We start from the raw sequence: 18,802 nt of genomic DNA on the forward strand, positions 1-18,802 counted from the left end.
AAGTAAAAAATAATTAATAAATCCATCATAATTATATTTATGGCCCAATATGATTATGTATTCATTCTTGATTTTTATATATTTTATGAGTTTTTTTTCTTTAAATCGTGAATTCTTGAAGTTCAAAATATTGAAAGTACTATAAAAATAACATGACTTAATAATTTTGGATACTTGAGCAAAAATCATGACCAACTTCCCCAATAACTATCAATTTTTCCCTTTTTTTTTTGTCATAGGTGTTGGTGGAGATGATATTGTAAAATATGTATTATTAAAGGCAAATATTATTTTTGATGGCTTAAATTCTTAATCGTTGAAGCTGCATAAAATTAATATTAAAAAAAAAAAAGCAATCAAAGTGATGTCGAAGTAATGGAGTTAGAATTGGCAACGGGGCGGGGCCACCCCTACCCCATTCCCGTCCCAATTATATAAAACTATTTCCCATCCTTGTCCCATACCTGGGGCGGGGCGGGGTCGATTCGAGAGATCAGTTTCAGCATTCAATGAGGTTCTGGTTTTTTGAGGGCAATTCGGGTATTTCAGTAGAATTGGTTTAGGATTAAAGTGAAGTGATGGATGGGTATGTGGTAACTATGGAAAGAAGGGATGACATGATTAAAATAGCAAAAAGAAAAGAAAAAGAGGTAGGAAGGCCATTCACCAGCAATACCAGTTAGACGGTGACGCTGCCACGTCAACTGGCCAGTCCCTTATCTCCATGTCAGAACATCATCAGTACCAAGGGGGCAGGTTAGACGGCCCATATCGCCTCCACTGAACCCCAAAATTCAACAGCTCTACTTGACTCTTCTAGACTCTTCCATTCAATAAGAAGAAAGGCCTGAATCCAGTCTCTACTCTTAACCTTGGTTAAACAAAGGGCAGAGGGAAACAACGTTGTTAAGCGCCAGTGTATTGAGATAAGCAGCAGGACCAACAACGAGAGAACAAGACCAACGCCAGTCCCTCTCTCGATTTCGAGGATGGCGCCGACGACAATGGTGAAGCCCTGGTGCTGGTAGCGGTTGTAGTAAAGGAAAGAGCCGGCGTAGAGGATGTAAGTTGAGCAACTGACTCTTCATTTTCCCCAAACCCCATTTCTCTTCTTACCCACTAGATCAGATCAGATTCAAACTCAAACTTTGTTGGTAATTATAATTTCGGGATGGGGCGGGGCGAGTAACTACAAACCCATACCCACCCCGAACCCAATTCGGGTTTTACAAAACTATCCCGTACCCGTCCTATACCCGATTAATTTATCCCATACCCGTCCCAATAGGGGCGGAGCGGGGCGGGTGACCCGATTGACCCGTGAAATTGCCATTCCTAAATGGAGTGACATCAAAGGGAATGGTTATGGTTGAAATTATAATTTTTAAATATTTTCATACTCTTTTGACACCTCCAAACTTTTTAATGAGTTGATTGAAATTATTGGTATAACTTTTTTTTTTTTTAATTTTACTTTTGTTAAATAATTGCATTCAAATATTCATTGGATTAAGTAGTTAATTTGGCAATTGATGAACATATAAGAAATTTTATAGATGTAAAACCTATGAGGTTAGAAGTAGTAGAACCATAATCACTATATTTGAAGAATTAGGTGCACAAGAGCAATTATTACTCTTTAAGACTTACATCCCAATGCTTATGTCTAATCTTATATTCTTAATGCAACACTACCATACTCCTTAATGGACTTCTAGACACCTTGAAGAGATGCAAACCACTACCATGAACTCAATAAACAATATTGAAATGCTTTAAGAATGTTAGGTTAAGTGCAAAAAAATAATAATTTAAACCTTAGTCATATGAGTTCTTAAATAGAAATTTCTTAAGAAGCATATTTATATTAGAGAAAACAATATGGACTTGGAGTCAATTTAAAAATATTATTAAAAAAAATTAGGAGACTTAGAGAATTTGGAAAAAATTTCCTTTTTAAATTTATTTCCAAATTTATTTTATTTTCAATTTCCGTATAGGTCAACTCCATGCCTTTTGTGTCATTATTTTCAATTAAGTTAATTATATTTACTTATTTGATCCGATTTTGTAACAATCTTGAGTTTTCAAAAGCAATGTAAATTATAAAAAAAATATGTAGTCCTAGACAGGTAATGATGAATGAAATAAAATTCTCAACTCAATATAAATATAAGAAGACATTAACAACATTTATTGTATGGATTGAACAATAATTCATGTTATTTCTTATATATATTTGGTATAAGAAGCCTTTTGAGCATCATTTATGACGGATTTGACTCTTTAAAGATTGTCAATCATTTTTGAGTTTTGTTATTTTTTTCTTGTAATATATCTTATTGAAATTGGCTATTACATTAATATATAAGAGAAGGTTTTTAAATGAAGATTTTCTTTGAGTGCATCGTAAAGGTTGATTAGTAATAATGTTTAGAGATAACTTAATAGATGATTCTCCTATAATACTTCTAGAAAATATACTTTCATTAAAAACATTACAAATAAAAATATTAATGAATATATTCCTTTGAAGGTGAGTTTCTTCGTTTAGAAGGCTTGCTGGGAAAAAATATTGACTTTGAATCAACTTTAAAGAAGATGATGGATAATCAGGTGTGGATTATGTGAAGAGAAATCAAAGAGTCTCTTGATCATATCCTCTTTCATTGTGATAACGTGAGAAAATTATGAAGTTGGTGTTCTCCATTTTTGGTTCTCAATGGGTTATTTATAGGTCAATTAGGGAGACTCTCCTAGTTGACATAACTCTTTTATCGATAAAAGGTATATCGAAGTTTGGAGAGTCGCTCCTTGAATTTTTTAGAAAGAAAGTATAACAACTATTTTGAATGTGAGGATTGTCAAATTAAAGGCTAAAAGATATTTCCCCTAACAATTTTTCTATGAAAGTTAGAATGTACGTAGGCAAAGGATATAAACATTTGATTAATCTTGTAGATTGATTGGTTCATGGATGAGGGAGAAAATATTTTTTGTGTATCCTCCTTCTTGTTACTTGTTTGGTGCTCTTTCGTGTATTCTTACTTGAAAAAAATATTAAAAAATCATAACGTGTGTTAAAAGATATCAATCTTTTACTAAAAGAACAAGAAATCAAAGTCGTGTATACATTAGAAAGATCAAATCCCCTTCCAAAAGAAGAAAAGTTCTGCAAAAGAAATTCTTGTACATGCCTGTTCTCAAAAAAAAGGGGAAAGAAAAATTGGCTTGTGACAAAACCCCACTTCATGTTACCAAGACGAAACTTGCACCGGCCATTACCTATTTTCATAGCCATTGTCTCCCACCTTTTCAATTTATGGAATCATTCAACAAGGCCACTTCTTGAAATGAGGCAATGGTAGGAAAGTAGGACCATTTGTCTAATGATCATTTGTTGGCAAATAGCCACTCTTTTTGGGCACTTTCTATTGCCCTATTCTTAATATAACTGGCGTTTCGGAACCGGCAAAGGCACTTGATCATTCAAACATGGCTCACCTTTCGGCCATTCACATGTGGTTATACTTTTTGATGAGTGTAATAATATAAATAAAGTCTACACCCTTCATTCATCAATCCTACTAGTTGTGATAGATTCTGTGACTCCTTTGTTCCAACAACCCTCCCCCTCTTTTTGCTCTGCGCTGGCTCATTGGTATAGAAGTTGATGCTTATGAGATTTTGTTTTACTCTATAAACCCATCTTGTCCTCTTTGAGAGTGACTCTGATATTTAAGTATAGAAATATTTGATGCCATATACTCAATAAACTCCTTTTAAATATGCAAATGTATTTTAAAGTAATGAGTGTACGTAACTAGAACAAATAATATCACGAGAGAATAAATTGTCACATTTGTCATTGGGATATAATGAAATTCCCGATGAGATATTATTAAAAGAATAGTTAAAGGTAGAAATCTTTAACAATATTTATGTTGAAAAAGTAAAAGCTCCAATATAAACATATTAATGTAGGAACATACAAATAATACGATATGTACATGATTTTATAACATAGTTCAACTAATAATGTATATATTTTCAGATGTTAAAAAGATCATTCCACTATACTGTAAAGAATATAAACTTGATACAATTATTTAGTCTCGACACATTTTATCATTTCTCATTCCTTATATATATATATCATGAATTGTAAACCATTTGCTCTACACCATTCTTCACTTTTTTACCTATTTGGTATAAGTTTTCCATTTCCATCTCATATCTTTTTCTTATGACCTAAAATATTTATAAAGATATTTTTAATTACTTTCTAATAATTTATACCTTGAATCAAATCTCATTAAGTCAAAATTTCATATTTTGAAGATGCAAAAAACATATTTGAACCAAATCCTTACTCTACATCATAATTTTCTTGTGTCATGCTCTCCTTATGTGGCATAGTTCCCTACATGCACCATTCGGATACTATAGTTTCCACATATCGATATATAATAAATGTATAGGAAAAATTACGGTTATCACGGATGATAAAAAATGGCTATTGTATTACATTTTAATGATATAATAATTGATTTTACTTTCAATTTACATTATTTGTTGTGACAAATTAAGCTTCAATGCAAATATATTAATACAAGAATATAAAGATAAAATAATATGTTCATATTTAAGTGGTTTAGCTAACCTAAGTCTATATCTATAAATAAGAGAAATCATTTCACTGTACTTAAAGGAAATAAAATAAAACAATGCCCATACGAAGATTTGGATGCCTATTCATTGATTGAAAGTGTTTGAAGCTTGATTAACTCTACAACTTCAGACTTTCAAATGGAAAAATCTTTGATCTTCCATTGATATTGAAGAATCATCAAATCTTTTGATTTAAACTCAAAGAATCTTTGAACTTGAATTAAAAATCAAATATGAAATTTGAAAATCTATTCAAACTTTGAAGTGATTTCCAAAACTTTCTAATTTTGTTTAGATAATGAAAATATGATTATAAGTTATATTTCAATAAGGATCTGATATAGTTTTATATAAATACTAGTAGGGGATAAATGAAAATTGAAGTAAGTCGTTACGATTCAACTATTTCCAATGGCTCTATTGTGTTTCTTTTTTTTCACGGCTTTGTTGTTTTTTTAACATTTGCCATGTTAAAAAAGAAAAACAGGCTTTGGGTTTGTTAGAGGCCAATCCAAACGGGACATTACCCTTGAAAAGATGATTTAAGCCCAATAAAAAAGGCCCAGACCCTTCTTTTTTTCTTTTGTTCGAACTGGGCTTGACTGACAAAGTATCGAAGTCTAAGGACCATAATACCCTCAAATAATCTTAAAATACCACTTCCGCCATCTTCTCAACTCTTACACCACACTCGGACACGATACTGCTCCTTCAGCATCGAAGCCCTTGGCGGCCTCCAAGAAATGTTGCGGGCGATCCTCAGAGCAGCCACTGCTGCCTCAAGAACAGCACCGGATCGTTCAATCCCTGCGGTTTTCGCTTCTTCGAAGCTTTCGTCTTCAAACTACTCTTCCAAAAACACTAAATCCTCTCTTGTCAAGGCCAAAAAGGCAAAATCCAAGCCCGACGCCAAATCCGAGGAAGCCTCCGCCGCTGCCGCCGACGATGGCCTCTCCGACCTCCTCGACGAAGAGGCTCGAGATCGCCGTCTCGCTGAGGATGACAAAGATCCCTCCCTCGATGTCGGTCCCAATGGCCGTGCCCTATTCACCTCCGCCACTACCATTTCTCAACTCTCCAGAAAGGACACCTGCACTTACATGAAGTTCAGGTATTTTTCTATGAATTTGTGTGTGCCTTTATGTGTGGTAAGGTTGGTTTTGTGATTTATTGGATGGTGATGTGCAGTACTGAGGGTTTGAATGCTGTGTTGCCGGAGGGATTGACGGCGGGGATGGTGAAGGAGTTTGAAGAGTCGAGGCGAAGTGCGTTGTTGGTTCGTCGGAGTTTTTTGGATCTTCGTGATAATTTCAGGCGCATTGTTGATCCACCATTGCGGTCTTCTGATGGCAAAGGTGTGGTTTCGTTTTTAATTTAACTCTGACCTAATTTTGAATTTAGGTTCCGTTTGGTTAGTGAGAAAATAAAGAAAAGAAAATAAGATGTTGTTTTGAATCTTGCATTTCGTGCGCTTTATTTAATGAGAAGGTGAAAACCTCTTAACTCAGACCAAATAGTTATTCGTATAGCATTTTCTTAATCTTTTGTTTAGGACTCTGAATGTTACTGAGAAAATTAAGAGAAGGAAAATGAGGTGTTATTGGAATACTACATTTGCTGCTGTTTTATCAGAAAGTGAAATCTCTTATCTTAACCAAATGGTTACAATGATTATAGCGTTCTCATAAATTTTCATTTAGCTTTCATTTGGTTTTGAAGATGATCATAGAAAAGAAAATGAAATTCTATGTTGCAGTTTGGTTCATGATAAACTGAAAATATCTTAACTTGGATGGTTGTGACTTTAAGCTTATCTTCATGTAACATTTTCTCATTTTTCATTTATCATCCATCACAAATTGACACAGACAATTAAAAATTTTTCATGTTCATTTCCTTTTATTCTCATAAACTCCTAAAATAAGCACAAAAAATGCATAAGGAGAGATATGTGCTTATGTGATTGGCATGAGCTTGCGAGAATTGCAATAGGTGACACTCAGAAGGTGCAGTTTATGATGGTAATCTTTGCAGGTCCAAAAGTTCTAAAGCAGATAATTTTGGATGGTCCTGTTAGTAGTGGGAAGAGTATTGCTCTTGCGATGCTTGTTCACTGGGCTCGTGATGAAGGTTGGCTTGTTTTTTATGTTCCCAGAGGTCGAGATTGGACCCATGGGGGATTTTTTTATAAGAACCCACAGACAGGATTTTGGGATACTCCTGTTCAAGCTGCTAATATTCTCCAGGCAAGAATAACCTCTTCTTAGCTAAATGTGACGAATGACTTTGATATGATGGAATTATTAGCATTTTTTTAGCAAGCAGGGTATTGCTAATCTCTATATCTTTCTTTTTAGTTAAAAAGAAATAATAGATGCACAAGATGGATTCATTTCCCTCTTTTTTTTTTTTGCTTTTTCTGATGGGATTCGCTCTTTCATTTATCTTCACTGAACAATGATCTGATGTTGAAATTTGTTGTTGAAGAATGAAATAGCAACTCTTCTGATCCAGCTATAAACCCTGGTCTTCAGCTTATAGATAGTTTTTTTTTTGTTTTGTTTTCTTCTCTCACTTTTCTCCTATATATGGTTACATGAAATCATTATTTTAGATCTTTGCCCACACTAAGTATGTTGCAAAAAAGAAGAAAAAGAAAAAAAAAAATCAACTATGCTCAGACATCAACTTTAATGGAGTTGATAATGGGACTCCTTACTTTCCTGAAAGCTATGAGGCCTTTTCTATTTTATTTTCCCTAATAGGCAGCAAGATTATGAGTTTTGAGGTGGTGATTAGTTGTGTGCCAAGAGCTCCTATTTTATCAAAGTGGTTCATTGGGCAGTTGGTTCCGACTTGCAATTTATTTTCTGTTTAAGTGAATAAAGTGGTTAAAAGAACTAGTTATAGCAAACTAAAGCAGTTCTTGGATTATATATCTTGATGACTCATCCTCTCATAATAGGTATTAAATTCATTTATTCCAAGATCCTAGGAAAAAGGGACACATCTAAATAACCTAATTTTTGTTTTCTTGTTCTATACCTTGGGAATGTGAAGTGTACAGCCAGGATCCAATGTAGAATGTGGGCACTTCATTCATATTTAAGCAAAAAAGAAATGGATTATGAGAGTTGAAAGTAACTTAAAATAGGAAGTTTTTCTTTGTTGTTTTGTTGAAAGCACATGTTTGTTATCTATTCTACCAATCAGTGTTTTTAAAGGCGTTGGTGGGGCGCGCCTTGAGGCGAGGCGAAGTGAAAACGCGTTGAGGCGTTAAAAATAAAGCGAAACACCTGAAAGGCGTACGCTTTTCTGGTGAGGCGTGGTTGAAGCGCGCTTTGAGCGCGCCTTTCACGCTTTTCCGGTGAGGCGTACGCGTCATCGGATCTGATGTGGCAATGAAAGATTTAAAAAAAAACCCTAAGAATACCTAAAACCCCAGTCCCGACTGAAAACAAACCCAAAACAAACCCTACCTCTTCCAGTCAAGCGGCGACGGAGTGCTCACCCTCGGCGGCGACCAATCGCAGCGATCTTCTCCGGCGGCAATCGGCAATCCCTCCAGGTATGTTGCGAACTTCGGTTTCTCCCTCTTCGTTCCTCTCTCTGCAGTCCACTCGGCAGTCGGCAATCCCTCTTCGTTCCATGCGATCTTCATCCAATTTTTTTATTTTATTTTATCAAATCACACGGGCGTGTCGGCTGTAATCTATTTAAGTTTTAAACCATTTTTTCTCTCTCTCACAGCATTTAAATCTCACTCACAGCCCACACTTCCAGCCACGATTTTCTCTCTCTCCCAGTAGGTTTTTCATCTTTTTTTTTTTTTTTTTTTTTTTAAATTATCAAATCAGATAATTATTATAAAAGATAATTATCAATAAACAAATAATTGGTTTTTTTTTTATAAAATATAGTATCAATAAACAAATATAATTAAAATTATATAAAAGATAATTATTTGTGAATTTTGAATTTTTTTTTCTGATTTAATTTTAATTCTCACCTCAATTTTCTTTATTTCATTATTAAATTCCAATTAAAATTTATGTGTATAATTTTTAAACTCCTTTAAAAAAAATTGGTTTTTTTTTTAATTTAAACCAATTAAATTTTGTATTTCATTTTTAAATTTCTTTCAATTGTGCTTTGTTATTATTTTTTAGTCAATTATATTGTTATATGGAAATTTGAATATTATTATTGGTGATTTTTTTTAGAATGAGTTCCTCCGATTCGAAAAATTCAAGAAAGGATTTTGTGTGGAAGTATGTGATTGAAGTTTCTGGAGAGCAATATATAAGATGTAAATTTTGCAATCAAAGATGTACGGGAGGGGTGAATAGACTAAAGCATCACTTAGCCGGAACTCATCATGGTATGAAACCATGCAGCAAAGTTAGTGAAGATGCTAGATTGGAATGTAAAGAGGCATTGACTAATTTTAAGGATAAAAAAACGAAGAGAAATGAATTGCTCCAAGAAATTGGTATGGGTCCAACTTCAATGCATGAAAGTGCCTTGTGTAAAACAATAGGGACATTAGGGAGTGGGAGTGGGAGTGGGAGTGGGAGTGTAAGTGGGAGTGGGGAACCTATTCCTAGGGGACCCATGGATAAATTTACCACTTCACAACCTAGACAAAGTACGTTGAATTCAAAGTGGAAGCAAGAAGAAAGGAAGGAAGTGTGTAGAAAAATTGGTAGGTTTATGTATTCAAAAGGTCTCCCATTCAACACTGTGAATGATCCTTATTGGTTTCCTATGATAGATGCTGTTGCAAACTTTGGGCCCGGGTTTAAGCCTCCATCTATGCACGAATTGAGGACATGGATTCTTAAAGAAGAGGTGAATGACCTAAGTATCATTATGGAAGATCACAAAAAAGCTTGGAAACAATATGGATGTTCAATTATGTCAGATGGTTGGACAGATGGAAAAAGTAGGTGTCTTATCAATTTTTTGGTGAATAGTCCTGCTGGCACTTGGTTTATGAAATCAATTGATGCTTCTGATACAATAAAAAATGGGGAATTGATGTTCAAATATCTTGATGAGGTGGTTGAAGAAATTGGAGAGGAGAATGTTGTGCAAGTCATCACTGATAATGCCTCTAATTATGTGAATGCTGGAATGAGGCTTATGGAAAAAAGGAGTAGATTGTGGTGGACTCCTTGTGCTGCTCATTGCATTGATTTGATGTTGGAGGATATTGGAAAGCTAAATGTTCATGCTACTACACTTTCTCGAGCTAGGCAAGTTGTGAAGTTTATATATGGGCATACTTGGGTTCTTAGCTTGATGAGAACATTTACAAAAAATCATGAACTTATTCGTCCAGCAATTACACGGTTTGCTACTGCATTTCTTACTCTCCAAAGTATTTATAAGCAAAAGCAAGCTCTTATAGCAATGTTCTCCTCAGAAAAATGGTGTTCAAGCACATGGGCTAAAAAGGTAGAAGGTGTGAAAACTCGAAGTATAGTGTTGTTTGATCCAAATTTTTGGCCTCATGTTGCTTTTTGCATAAAGACCACTGTTCCATTAGTTAGTGTCTTGAGAGAGGTTGATTCAGAGGAAAGACCAGCCATGGGTTATATTTATGAGTTGATGGATTCAGCTAAGGAGAAGATTGCATTTAATTGTGGGGGCATGGAGAGAAAATATGGCCCAATTTGGAGAAAAATTGATGCAAGATGGACTCCGCAACTTCATCGACCTTTACATGCAGCAGGCTATTATCTTAATCCTCAATTGAGGTATGGAGATAAGTTCTCTAATGTTGATGAGGTGAGGAAGGGATTATTTGAATGCATGGATAGGATGTTGGATTATCAAGAACGTTTAAAAGCTGACATTCAGTTGGACTCATATGACCAAGCAATGGGTGAATTTGGGAGTCGTATTGCAATTGATTCTCGAACATTAAGAAGTCCTACAAGTTGGTGGATGCGTTTTGGGGGTTCAACACCGGAGTTGCAAAAGTTTGCTATTCGAGTCCTTAGCCTTACTTGTAGTGCTTCGGGATGTGAAAGAAATTGGAGCACATTTGAATCGGTAATACTTCTATTTTTGTAAATTTTTATACATATATTTCTATTTCAATGTTAGAGAACTTTATTTCATTTTAACACATAAAATTGTTTCTTTTATTATTTGTAGATCCATACAAAAAAAAGAAATAGACTTGAACATCAAAGGTTGAATGCTCTAGTGTATGTAAGGTACAACACTAGATTGAGAGAGCGAAGTCTACAAAGGAAACAAAATGTTGATCCAATCTTGGTAGAGGAGATTGATTCTGATGATGAATGGATTGCGGAGAAAGAAGATCCCCTCCTCCCCCTTGATCTTTGTTGGCTTCAAGATAATGAATTATTCAATGTTGATGCCATTAGAGTTGTGTCATCCAACTCCCAAGAGACGCAAACATCATCGGATCATATGGTTTCTTCACATTCCTACAAAAGGAAACATAATGAAGTACCAAGTAAGTACCCAAAAATTGAAATCATAAATTTGATTAAATTTAATAAAAAAACTTTTAATATTTACACATAATTAATACTTTATGTTAGGTACAAGTGGAGGCAAAGGCAAAGAGAAGGAATTGAATTTGACACCAATTGATGAAGATGAAGATTTAGATGAAATGGGGATACATGATAGTGGACATTTTCCTACTATTGATACATTGGATGAGGATGATGATGACCTTGGAGAGGAGGATTTAAGTTGAAACAATTTACTCTAGTTGTTATTTCATGACTTAGTTATGGATTTTTTGTAAAAGTTTAGAACTATTATTATGGTTGACTCTATTTTCTATTTCATGACTTAGTTTTGGCTTTTTGTTAAAGTTTGAAACTATTAGTATAGTTGAATCTATAATCTATTTTATGAATTTGTTATGGTTTTTTGTGAAAGTAGGGAACTAGTATGTTTTTTTTTATGATTCTAATGAATTGTTTTCATGTTTTTATTTATGCTATTTTATTTTATATATTTTAAAATATTAATTAATTATATAAAGTAAGGCTCAAAAAGCTTACGCCTCAACGCCTCGAGGCTTACGCCTCGCCTCACGAACACAAAAACGCCTCGCCTTACGCTTTCGCCTTTAAAAACTTTGCTACCAATAGGCATATTGGGCACATATTCTAAACCAAGCCCTTGCCATGCCATGTATGACATGGGTACTTTCTAATGCTTTGAGTTGTCCATGTAATATTGGTTACTAATATTGACTAAAGATATGGGTTGGGCCCTGTTTGGGATGTGATGTCTTTCTCCCCCTACTCAGTAAGGGCTTTTGAAAAATAAGAGGAGTTTCTATGATTCGCCTGCTTCTGTGCATGGTGTTTAGATGCATTAAACTTATATTTTATAGGTCTTTTTCTTTTATCCTTATTCTTATGGGGCTAGTTTTCTCCAGGATTTTCTGAAACGGAATGAATCCCACTTAAAACAATTAACATGCCAAATATCTGATCCTATTCCATTGGGTGAGGGTGCTGGTGTTGGATGGATGAAAGGGGTTGATTCAATGGCAATGCCGGAAGGTTCAACACTATATGACTTGGTTCAGACAGGAATGAGTCACACACATGCTGCTGTTGGAGTAGTTGTTCGTTTGAGAAAAGAGTTATCACTTGTAAAAGATATCCCAGTGCTTATTGCAGTTGATCAAGTGAGACATATTTCTATATCACATCCTGTTATTATATCTTCAGCTCTTTGGATAATTTTGTTTTCGAGAGCTTTATCATGCATCTCTATAGTTTGTAGTTGACTTGTTTTATTTGTCTGTGCTTTTCCTTTTCTCCAGTATAATAGCTGGTTTACATTTACTGAGTATGAAGAGGCAGTAACTGTTCGTTCTTGCCGACCAATACATGCTAAAGAACTTGCAACGGTTAGTTACGATTTTTTCTGCATTCTACAGATGGTTTAAGCAACTTATTTATTTTATAGAAGTTTGTCCAGTATCTTTTTTTTTCCATCAAAATTATTATCTAGTGCTTCTGAACTTGTGAATAATTAGTATGCTTGCTAATTCCATTCCTACTGCCTCCTCTCTCTCTCTCTTGTGGATGTGGGTTTATAGGTAATGGAATTCAGATGCTATTTTTATATATAAAATGCTATGGATTTTGTGTCCTCAACACTGTAATTGGCAATTCTGTTCTAAAATGTTTGGTAATTAAAATCAATTAGGAGTCTCAATCACTCAAGAGTTCAGAAAGTTTTGCCCCTTTTAGATATATATACCCTGCCAAAGGAACTTTTTCATGTAATGTACAACTTTCTGAACATGTGCATTGTGGTGACTCATTTCTGTTCATACAAATATTGGATATTGTGTATTTCTATGCAAATTTAAATTTTGTTCATAGTATTGGCATAGGGAAAGCTACTAAGCTAGTTATGCTTTTGGCAAAATCCAGTGCCTGGCAATGATTTTCTGAATTTTCAAAGTTGAGAAAAAATTTTAAGGAAAATTTTTGTGAATTATCAAGCAAGATAATTAGAAAGATTTTAAGGGATTTTTATAATGAGAAATTGTATAGTCAAAATTCAAAATATCATTTGAAAACCATGGATTATCAAGTTGAAAATGGCAACCAAGGATTAGGATGTTTTAACATATCACCCTTTTCAATATCCTCATCTGCATGATTATTTTTATGAGAAATGTAATCTAATTGTCAAATTTTACCATATTTACATATTGATTTCTGAAATACTGAATTAGGATTAATGTATTGATCTCAAGTAGCTTGGATTAACAGTTGGTTGAGTTTAGTTGAGGGCCTGCATGTATTGATTTTTGTATTCTCATAGTGTATTATATTATGTACTTATTATTTTTTAACAAATTGAAGAGTCTAAAAAAGTGATGCAAAAAGCATCCAGTGAATGAGAATATATAACAACTCATGGTTATTTTGATAAATTTTAAGTCCCTACATCACATTAATCATGGAATCAAAGTTTGAATCTTAATAGTAAAATGGAACATTTCATTGCAGTGAGTTATAAGGTGCCTATAAAAAATTGCAGCAAGTTGTAAGGATAAATGAAATTCAAAATTGCATAAAATAATGGTCTTTTCCAACTTCCCACTCCAGAAAGTATCATTCAGTTATATCTGTGCAAATTTATATATTCAAACCACAAACTATAAAATATATGCATGCATTACAGCATCAGTATATCATTTAAGTTTCAAGTTTTAAGCTCATGGCTTAGGTTCTGAGTTTGTAAAATTCACCATCAATGGAGAAGTTTTTAAGTGTTTTCAACTATTCAAATACTTGCTGTAAATATCCCTGTAATGTAAAAAGGAACTGAAAATTATATCTATACATATATTGGTATCATTGCATGGAGATAGAATTATTCTTAAAAAATTCTAAATATGGTGTAATTATATTTATGTGTGATCCTATACTTTTGAAAGTATAAATTGTGTAATACGCATATGCATTAGCAGCATCACTATATCATTTAAGTTTCAAGTCCTAAGTTCTAGCCTCGGCTTCAGAGTTTGTAAACTTTGCTATCAATGGATAAATCTCTACATGTAGTCAACAATTCAAATACTAATATGTAATAATTATTTCTGGTAATGCAAAAAAGGAAAAAAATCAGAATTTATTTGAATTTTAATCCAATTGCAGATATAATGTAATATTCTGATGAGTTAATTAAAAGAAATTTAAACTTTTTGAAGACCCTGAAAAAGTTCAATTTTGTAGTTGTATTTGTAATATAGTGACTACTACATTCTGCAATTATGTGTTATGTTTTTTCCATGATAGACTTGATTATGTAAAAATGGTCAACAGAATAAGGAAGCACTAGGCATCCATCTTTACGGGTGAATAAACACACAAGATGTATTTTTCCCTAAAAAGAAATGCAATGTTTCTTCAATTTCTATTTAAAAAGAAAGAAAAGGTTCACAACTGCATGTCATGTGAGATGTATTCTTTCATGTTTCTATCATTCTCTCACATTATAGATGGATTGAGCAATTAAACGATCTTTTATGTATGTGTTCCTAGAATGGTTACAATGCACATAAGAGATAGCTCCTTATCATTGTTTGATTTTATTGTTTGGTTGAGCTATAAGTAAGGCGAGGGAGTTGTTTCTTGTGTTTCCCTCCGCTTTTTTGGCCTTTGATGCCTTGTATACACTGTGTATACTTTTGTGCGCCCTTTTGGTGGGCACTTTTAATTCAATAGAGATGATTACCTATCAAAAAAAAAAAAAGAAGGAAAAACTCTTACATGATATATGTTGTGTATATCATACTCTCACGTGATGTATGTTGTATATATCACACTCTCACATCATTTATGTTGTATATTGTATCACATTAACGTGGTAAAGTAGCTTCTGGATGGGGAACTACTCGAAGGGAAGAAGAAAAACTCAAATTATTTGCAAGTTTCCTTCTTTTCACTCTATGCTTTTTACACATTTCTTGCATACAGATTGTATTATATCTTTTTTGGGGTTTCTCTGCATCTCTCAATTTTAATACATATTATAATTCTTTGTTCTTTTTATTTATGACAAACATTAATGTTTGTAAAGCTAATTTGTATTAGTTTTCTAATTTTTGGTTCTATGGTTATTTTAACACTTCCAGATGGTGTTGATACCTCCATGCATTTACCCTTACATTGTGTAGCAAATTTAGTATTTTAGGATGTTGGGCATATTTCTTGATGCCAAGGAAAGTCAGACATCAAGTTGATTGTGTGTTTATCCTGAAGAAGAGAAATGATTCTCAGGATTTCATCGCCCTTTAGCGTCCTTTCATACATTCTATTTGTTCCTGAATGTAATAGGTTGAATTTACTTGTCAGATCTTGTCTTATATGGGATAATACTCCTCTTTCAGATGTTTTAGTAGCTTGGTAGTAACTATTGTTCTATTTCATCTTATTTATGGTTTTATTTCTCTAGATGTGAATAGATGGCATTATGCAATAGTAAGTTCTTATATATCTTTACAGGTGAATGCATTCAGGTCTATGATGCACAATGACATGATGGTGGGTGCATTTTCTCATTCAACAGCAGTAGGGAAACTACGCCAGGAGTTGCCAGATGTTCCCAAATATGCTCGTATTTATTTTCCTCGCTACAGTTTGGAGGAAGCTGCAACTGTTAGCCATTATTACCTTCGGTATGTCTACAATATTTATCTGCTCCAGGTCTTCTGTGTTTATGATAGTTTATGATAATATAAGGTGTTAGTCAACCTTTTACATTATATGACAGTGTCATCTGGGCCTGTTCACATTTCTGGTTCATTTTGGTTTTGATTGACCTACTGGCTATGATTATGCAATTTGGATATTTTAGTTTCTAAATCAAGTTAGTATACAGTGGCAACTTCCGGACACTCATGCCTGATCATGAGACTGCCTGTTGAACACCTGATGCCCCTTTGAGACCCTGTAAAATGGACAAATTCCTTTTCTTTTCTTAGGAACACATACACGATTCATCAATACAAAAGGGATAATGGTAACCCCACCGTTAATTACTTCATTTATGAATTTCATAGTAATAGAAATACATGTCCTAGGGATTCGAATGATTAGGGAGTATATATATATATATAGGCAAACAGAGAATGTATGAATCAACGCTTAACGAAAAGGGGTTGCACCCTATATACAAAGGTGGTATACAAAAGGCACCAAGTAAAGAAAAAAATGCATCTACACGAGACCATGAAAACTTAACTTTCGACAATTAGGGCTATCCAAAAAATCTAACAAAGCACAGGACCACTCCTTCAGGGATTTAATGAAGATCTCCTCTAATCTTTGATCTGACAACTTTTCCTCATGAAAAGTTCCTTTGATTATGCTGTTCCCACATTCATCAAAACAAGCATAGGGCATTGCGTGAGGTAACTTTATTCCCTGACTTGAAATGATGTACAAAAATTACAAACCAATTAAAAAAATCTTCAACCACACCACGGATAAAATTGCTATAATCACTTGGAACAAGTGGATCTAACAAAAGGCACACAAAAGTATATAACAGTTTGTGTTTTAGGGATTAGGAAAGGCAAAAACAAAAAGTTAAAACGTTTTGCTGAGTTTTAAGCTTATATTTGGGATTACTTTGTTCCTTAGCTAGCTTTAAAGGTTTGCATGAGGAACAGGGATGGGAATAGGCAATGTCATTCATGCAACTTCTCAATCTGATGTCTGGATGAGAAAATCAAGCATTTCATCATTGCATCATACATTGGGTGCTGATTTTTTGTGGATTGGTTGGGTTCTTGTTGAGGGCCGGTGAGTGCTTTTGTTTTTGGTGCTTGTTTTAGGTGTCTCTTGTATACTCCCTGTATGCTCTGGGTTGCCTTTCAAGCTCCCTTTCTCTAATATATCTTTGTGCTTTTGCCTATCAAAAAAAAAAATCATACATTGGGTGCTGATTACAGATAATCATACAATTATAGATCTATTTTTTACCTTTCTCTCCTATTTCTCTTGGTTGTTAACATTATTGTTATTATTATTATTATTATTATTATTATTATTATTATCCTTTTTCTTTTTCTAGGAAATTATATTTTTCTCTGAACTTGTGATGAAGATGAAAATTTTCCATGCAACCATGTCTTATATTATCAGCTTTTGTACCATTATGCAGGCAAAGGCTGGTACGCCGTGAAATATTCTCAGATGAGAATTGGAAGAAGCTATACTACCTATCCAACGGAAATGGAGCAGAGATGAGATGGTTAGCTCCTCTGATGCGGTGACCCACACAAGTTAATGTTCTTTGACGTATCTTACAATGATTAAGTCACAAGCAGGGTTGATTTTTTCTTCTTTTTTTTTCTTTTGGGGACTTGTGGCTTCTGATTTTGATAATCATAAATCAAAATCAATGTGGTTTAAAAGCAATAATATATCCTAACTTAATTTTGCTTTCCCAAGGACAGAAACAAATGTGGTGAAGCTTCTATTGATCGAGTACTTGATGATCAGGTCATTGAGGTTAGCACCCAGATTTCATTTATTCTCTTACTCAGTTCCATTTGTGGAGCATCTTTCCTTCTCCTTGGAAGTATTGTTCTGAGATGGTGTACCATATGTAGGTCAATTTTCATATTCAATGTGAAATACAGGAAATTTTGAACCTTATTTTTTTCGGTTCAAACTTATAAAATCAGGTTGGTTTATTAATTTCTGCTTTATGCGAGGGTGCATGATGCTTATTTATTTTTGATGCCTGTACCAGGTTTGGGATGCATTTAAGTTAGCAATATTGCTCAAGATGAAGTCTTACGTGAGGGTGCATGATGCTTATTTATTTTTTATGCCTGTACCAAGTTTGGGATGCACTTAAGTTAGCAATATTGCTCAAGGTGAAGTCACAGGGCTCGGGAACAAGTTCTAGAGCACAGGCCGCAGGACCCAGCCTAGACTCCCAATGAATACGGCCCCATGGAAAGATACAAGGACCAAGCCCAGGATGAATGCTGTAGGTCCAATAATCCAAGGGCCTGGGCTCGATTCTGAGTTAGCAAAAGCCCAAACTTAATCCCCCAGGCCTAAATTTAGAGGCTCATTTTATGAGCCCAATGCAGAATAAAGGCCAATGATCTGGCCCAAAAACTAGAGTTTAAAGCCCAACCGTAGGGTATCAGGCTCAATTTCCAAGGTTTGGGCCCATTACTGAATGCCACGAGGCACACCAGGAACTTTGTTAGTCCCAATTCCCACTTATGTAGGCCCAAAATTAAGGCCCGAAGAATGCTTACTAGCTCATCCTCCAAAGCCCAATACCCACTTATGTAGGCCCAAAACTAATGCCCGAAGAATGCTTACTAGCTCATTCCTCCAAAGCCCAATACCCACTTATGTAGGCCCGAAACGAAGGCCCAAAGAATGGTTATCAGCTTATCCTCCATTCAAACACAACAAAAAAGGTACCGGCCCATTACGAAGGTCGTTGAGGCCAATACACATGACCCATGTCCAAGCCTAAAGCACAAGGATAGCAGCCCAATTAAAAATATCAGCGCCCCATAACCAAATGTAAAGGCCCAAAACCCAATCAAAACAGCCCGAAAAGC

The 18,802-nt window shown here is 34.4% G+C and overlaps 2 protein-coding genes across 2 annotated transcripts; both read left to right on the forward strand.

Moving 5' to 3' along the window:
- The first annotated feature begins 5,051 nt into the window (after positions 1-5,051).
- Positions 5,052-17,909, forward strand: LOC100262146 (mitochondrial 28S ribosomal protein S29-like). The gene is made up of 7 exons (XM_002271560.5): positions 5,052-5,782; positions 5,860-6,026; positions 6,706-6,917; positions 12,110-12,364; positions 12,503-12,589; positions 15,708-15,880; positions 17,371-17,909. Exons 1-7 carry the CDS (start codon positions 5,415-5,417, stop codon positions 17,480-17,482), a joined length of 1,374 nt encoding a protein of 457 aa, XP_002271596.1. The 5' UTR covers positions 5,052-5,414; the 3' UTR covers positions 17,483-17,909.
- LOC109122794 (uncharacterized) lies at positions 7,003-11,578 on the forward strand. Its single transcript, XM_019220559.2, has 4 exons — positions 7,003-8,239; positions 8,895-10,731; positions 10,837-11,164; positions 11,253-11,578. The coding sequence occupies exons 2-4, from the start codon at positions 8,896-8,898 to the stop codon at positions 11,411-11,413; spliced, it is 2,325 nt and encodes a 774-aa protein (XP_019076104.1). The 5' UTR covers positions 7,003-8,239; position 8,895; the 3' UTR covers positions 11,414-11,578.
- Positions 17,910-18,802: the final 893 nt, after the last annotated feature.

Source organism: Vitis vinifera, chromosome 6 (assembly GCF_030704535.1).
Source record: "Vitis vinifera cultivar Pinot Noir 40024 chromosome 6, ASM3070453v1".
Taxonomy (NCBI): Eukaryota; Viridiplantae; Streptophyta; class Magnoliopsida; order Vitales; family Vitaceae; genus Vitis; species Vitis vinifera.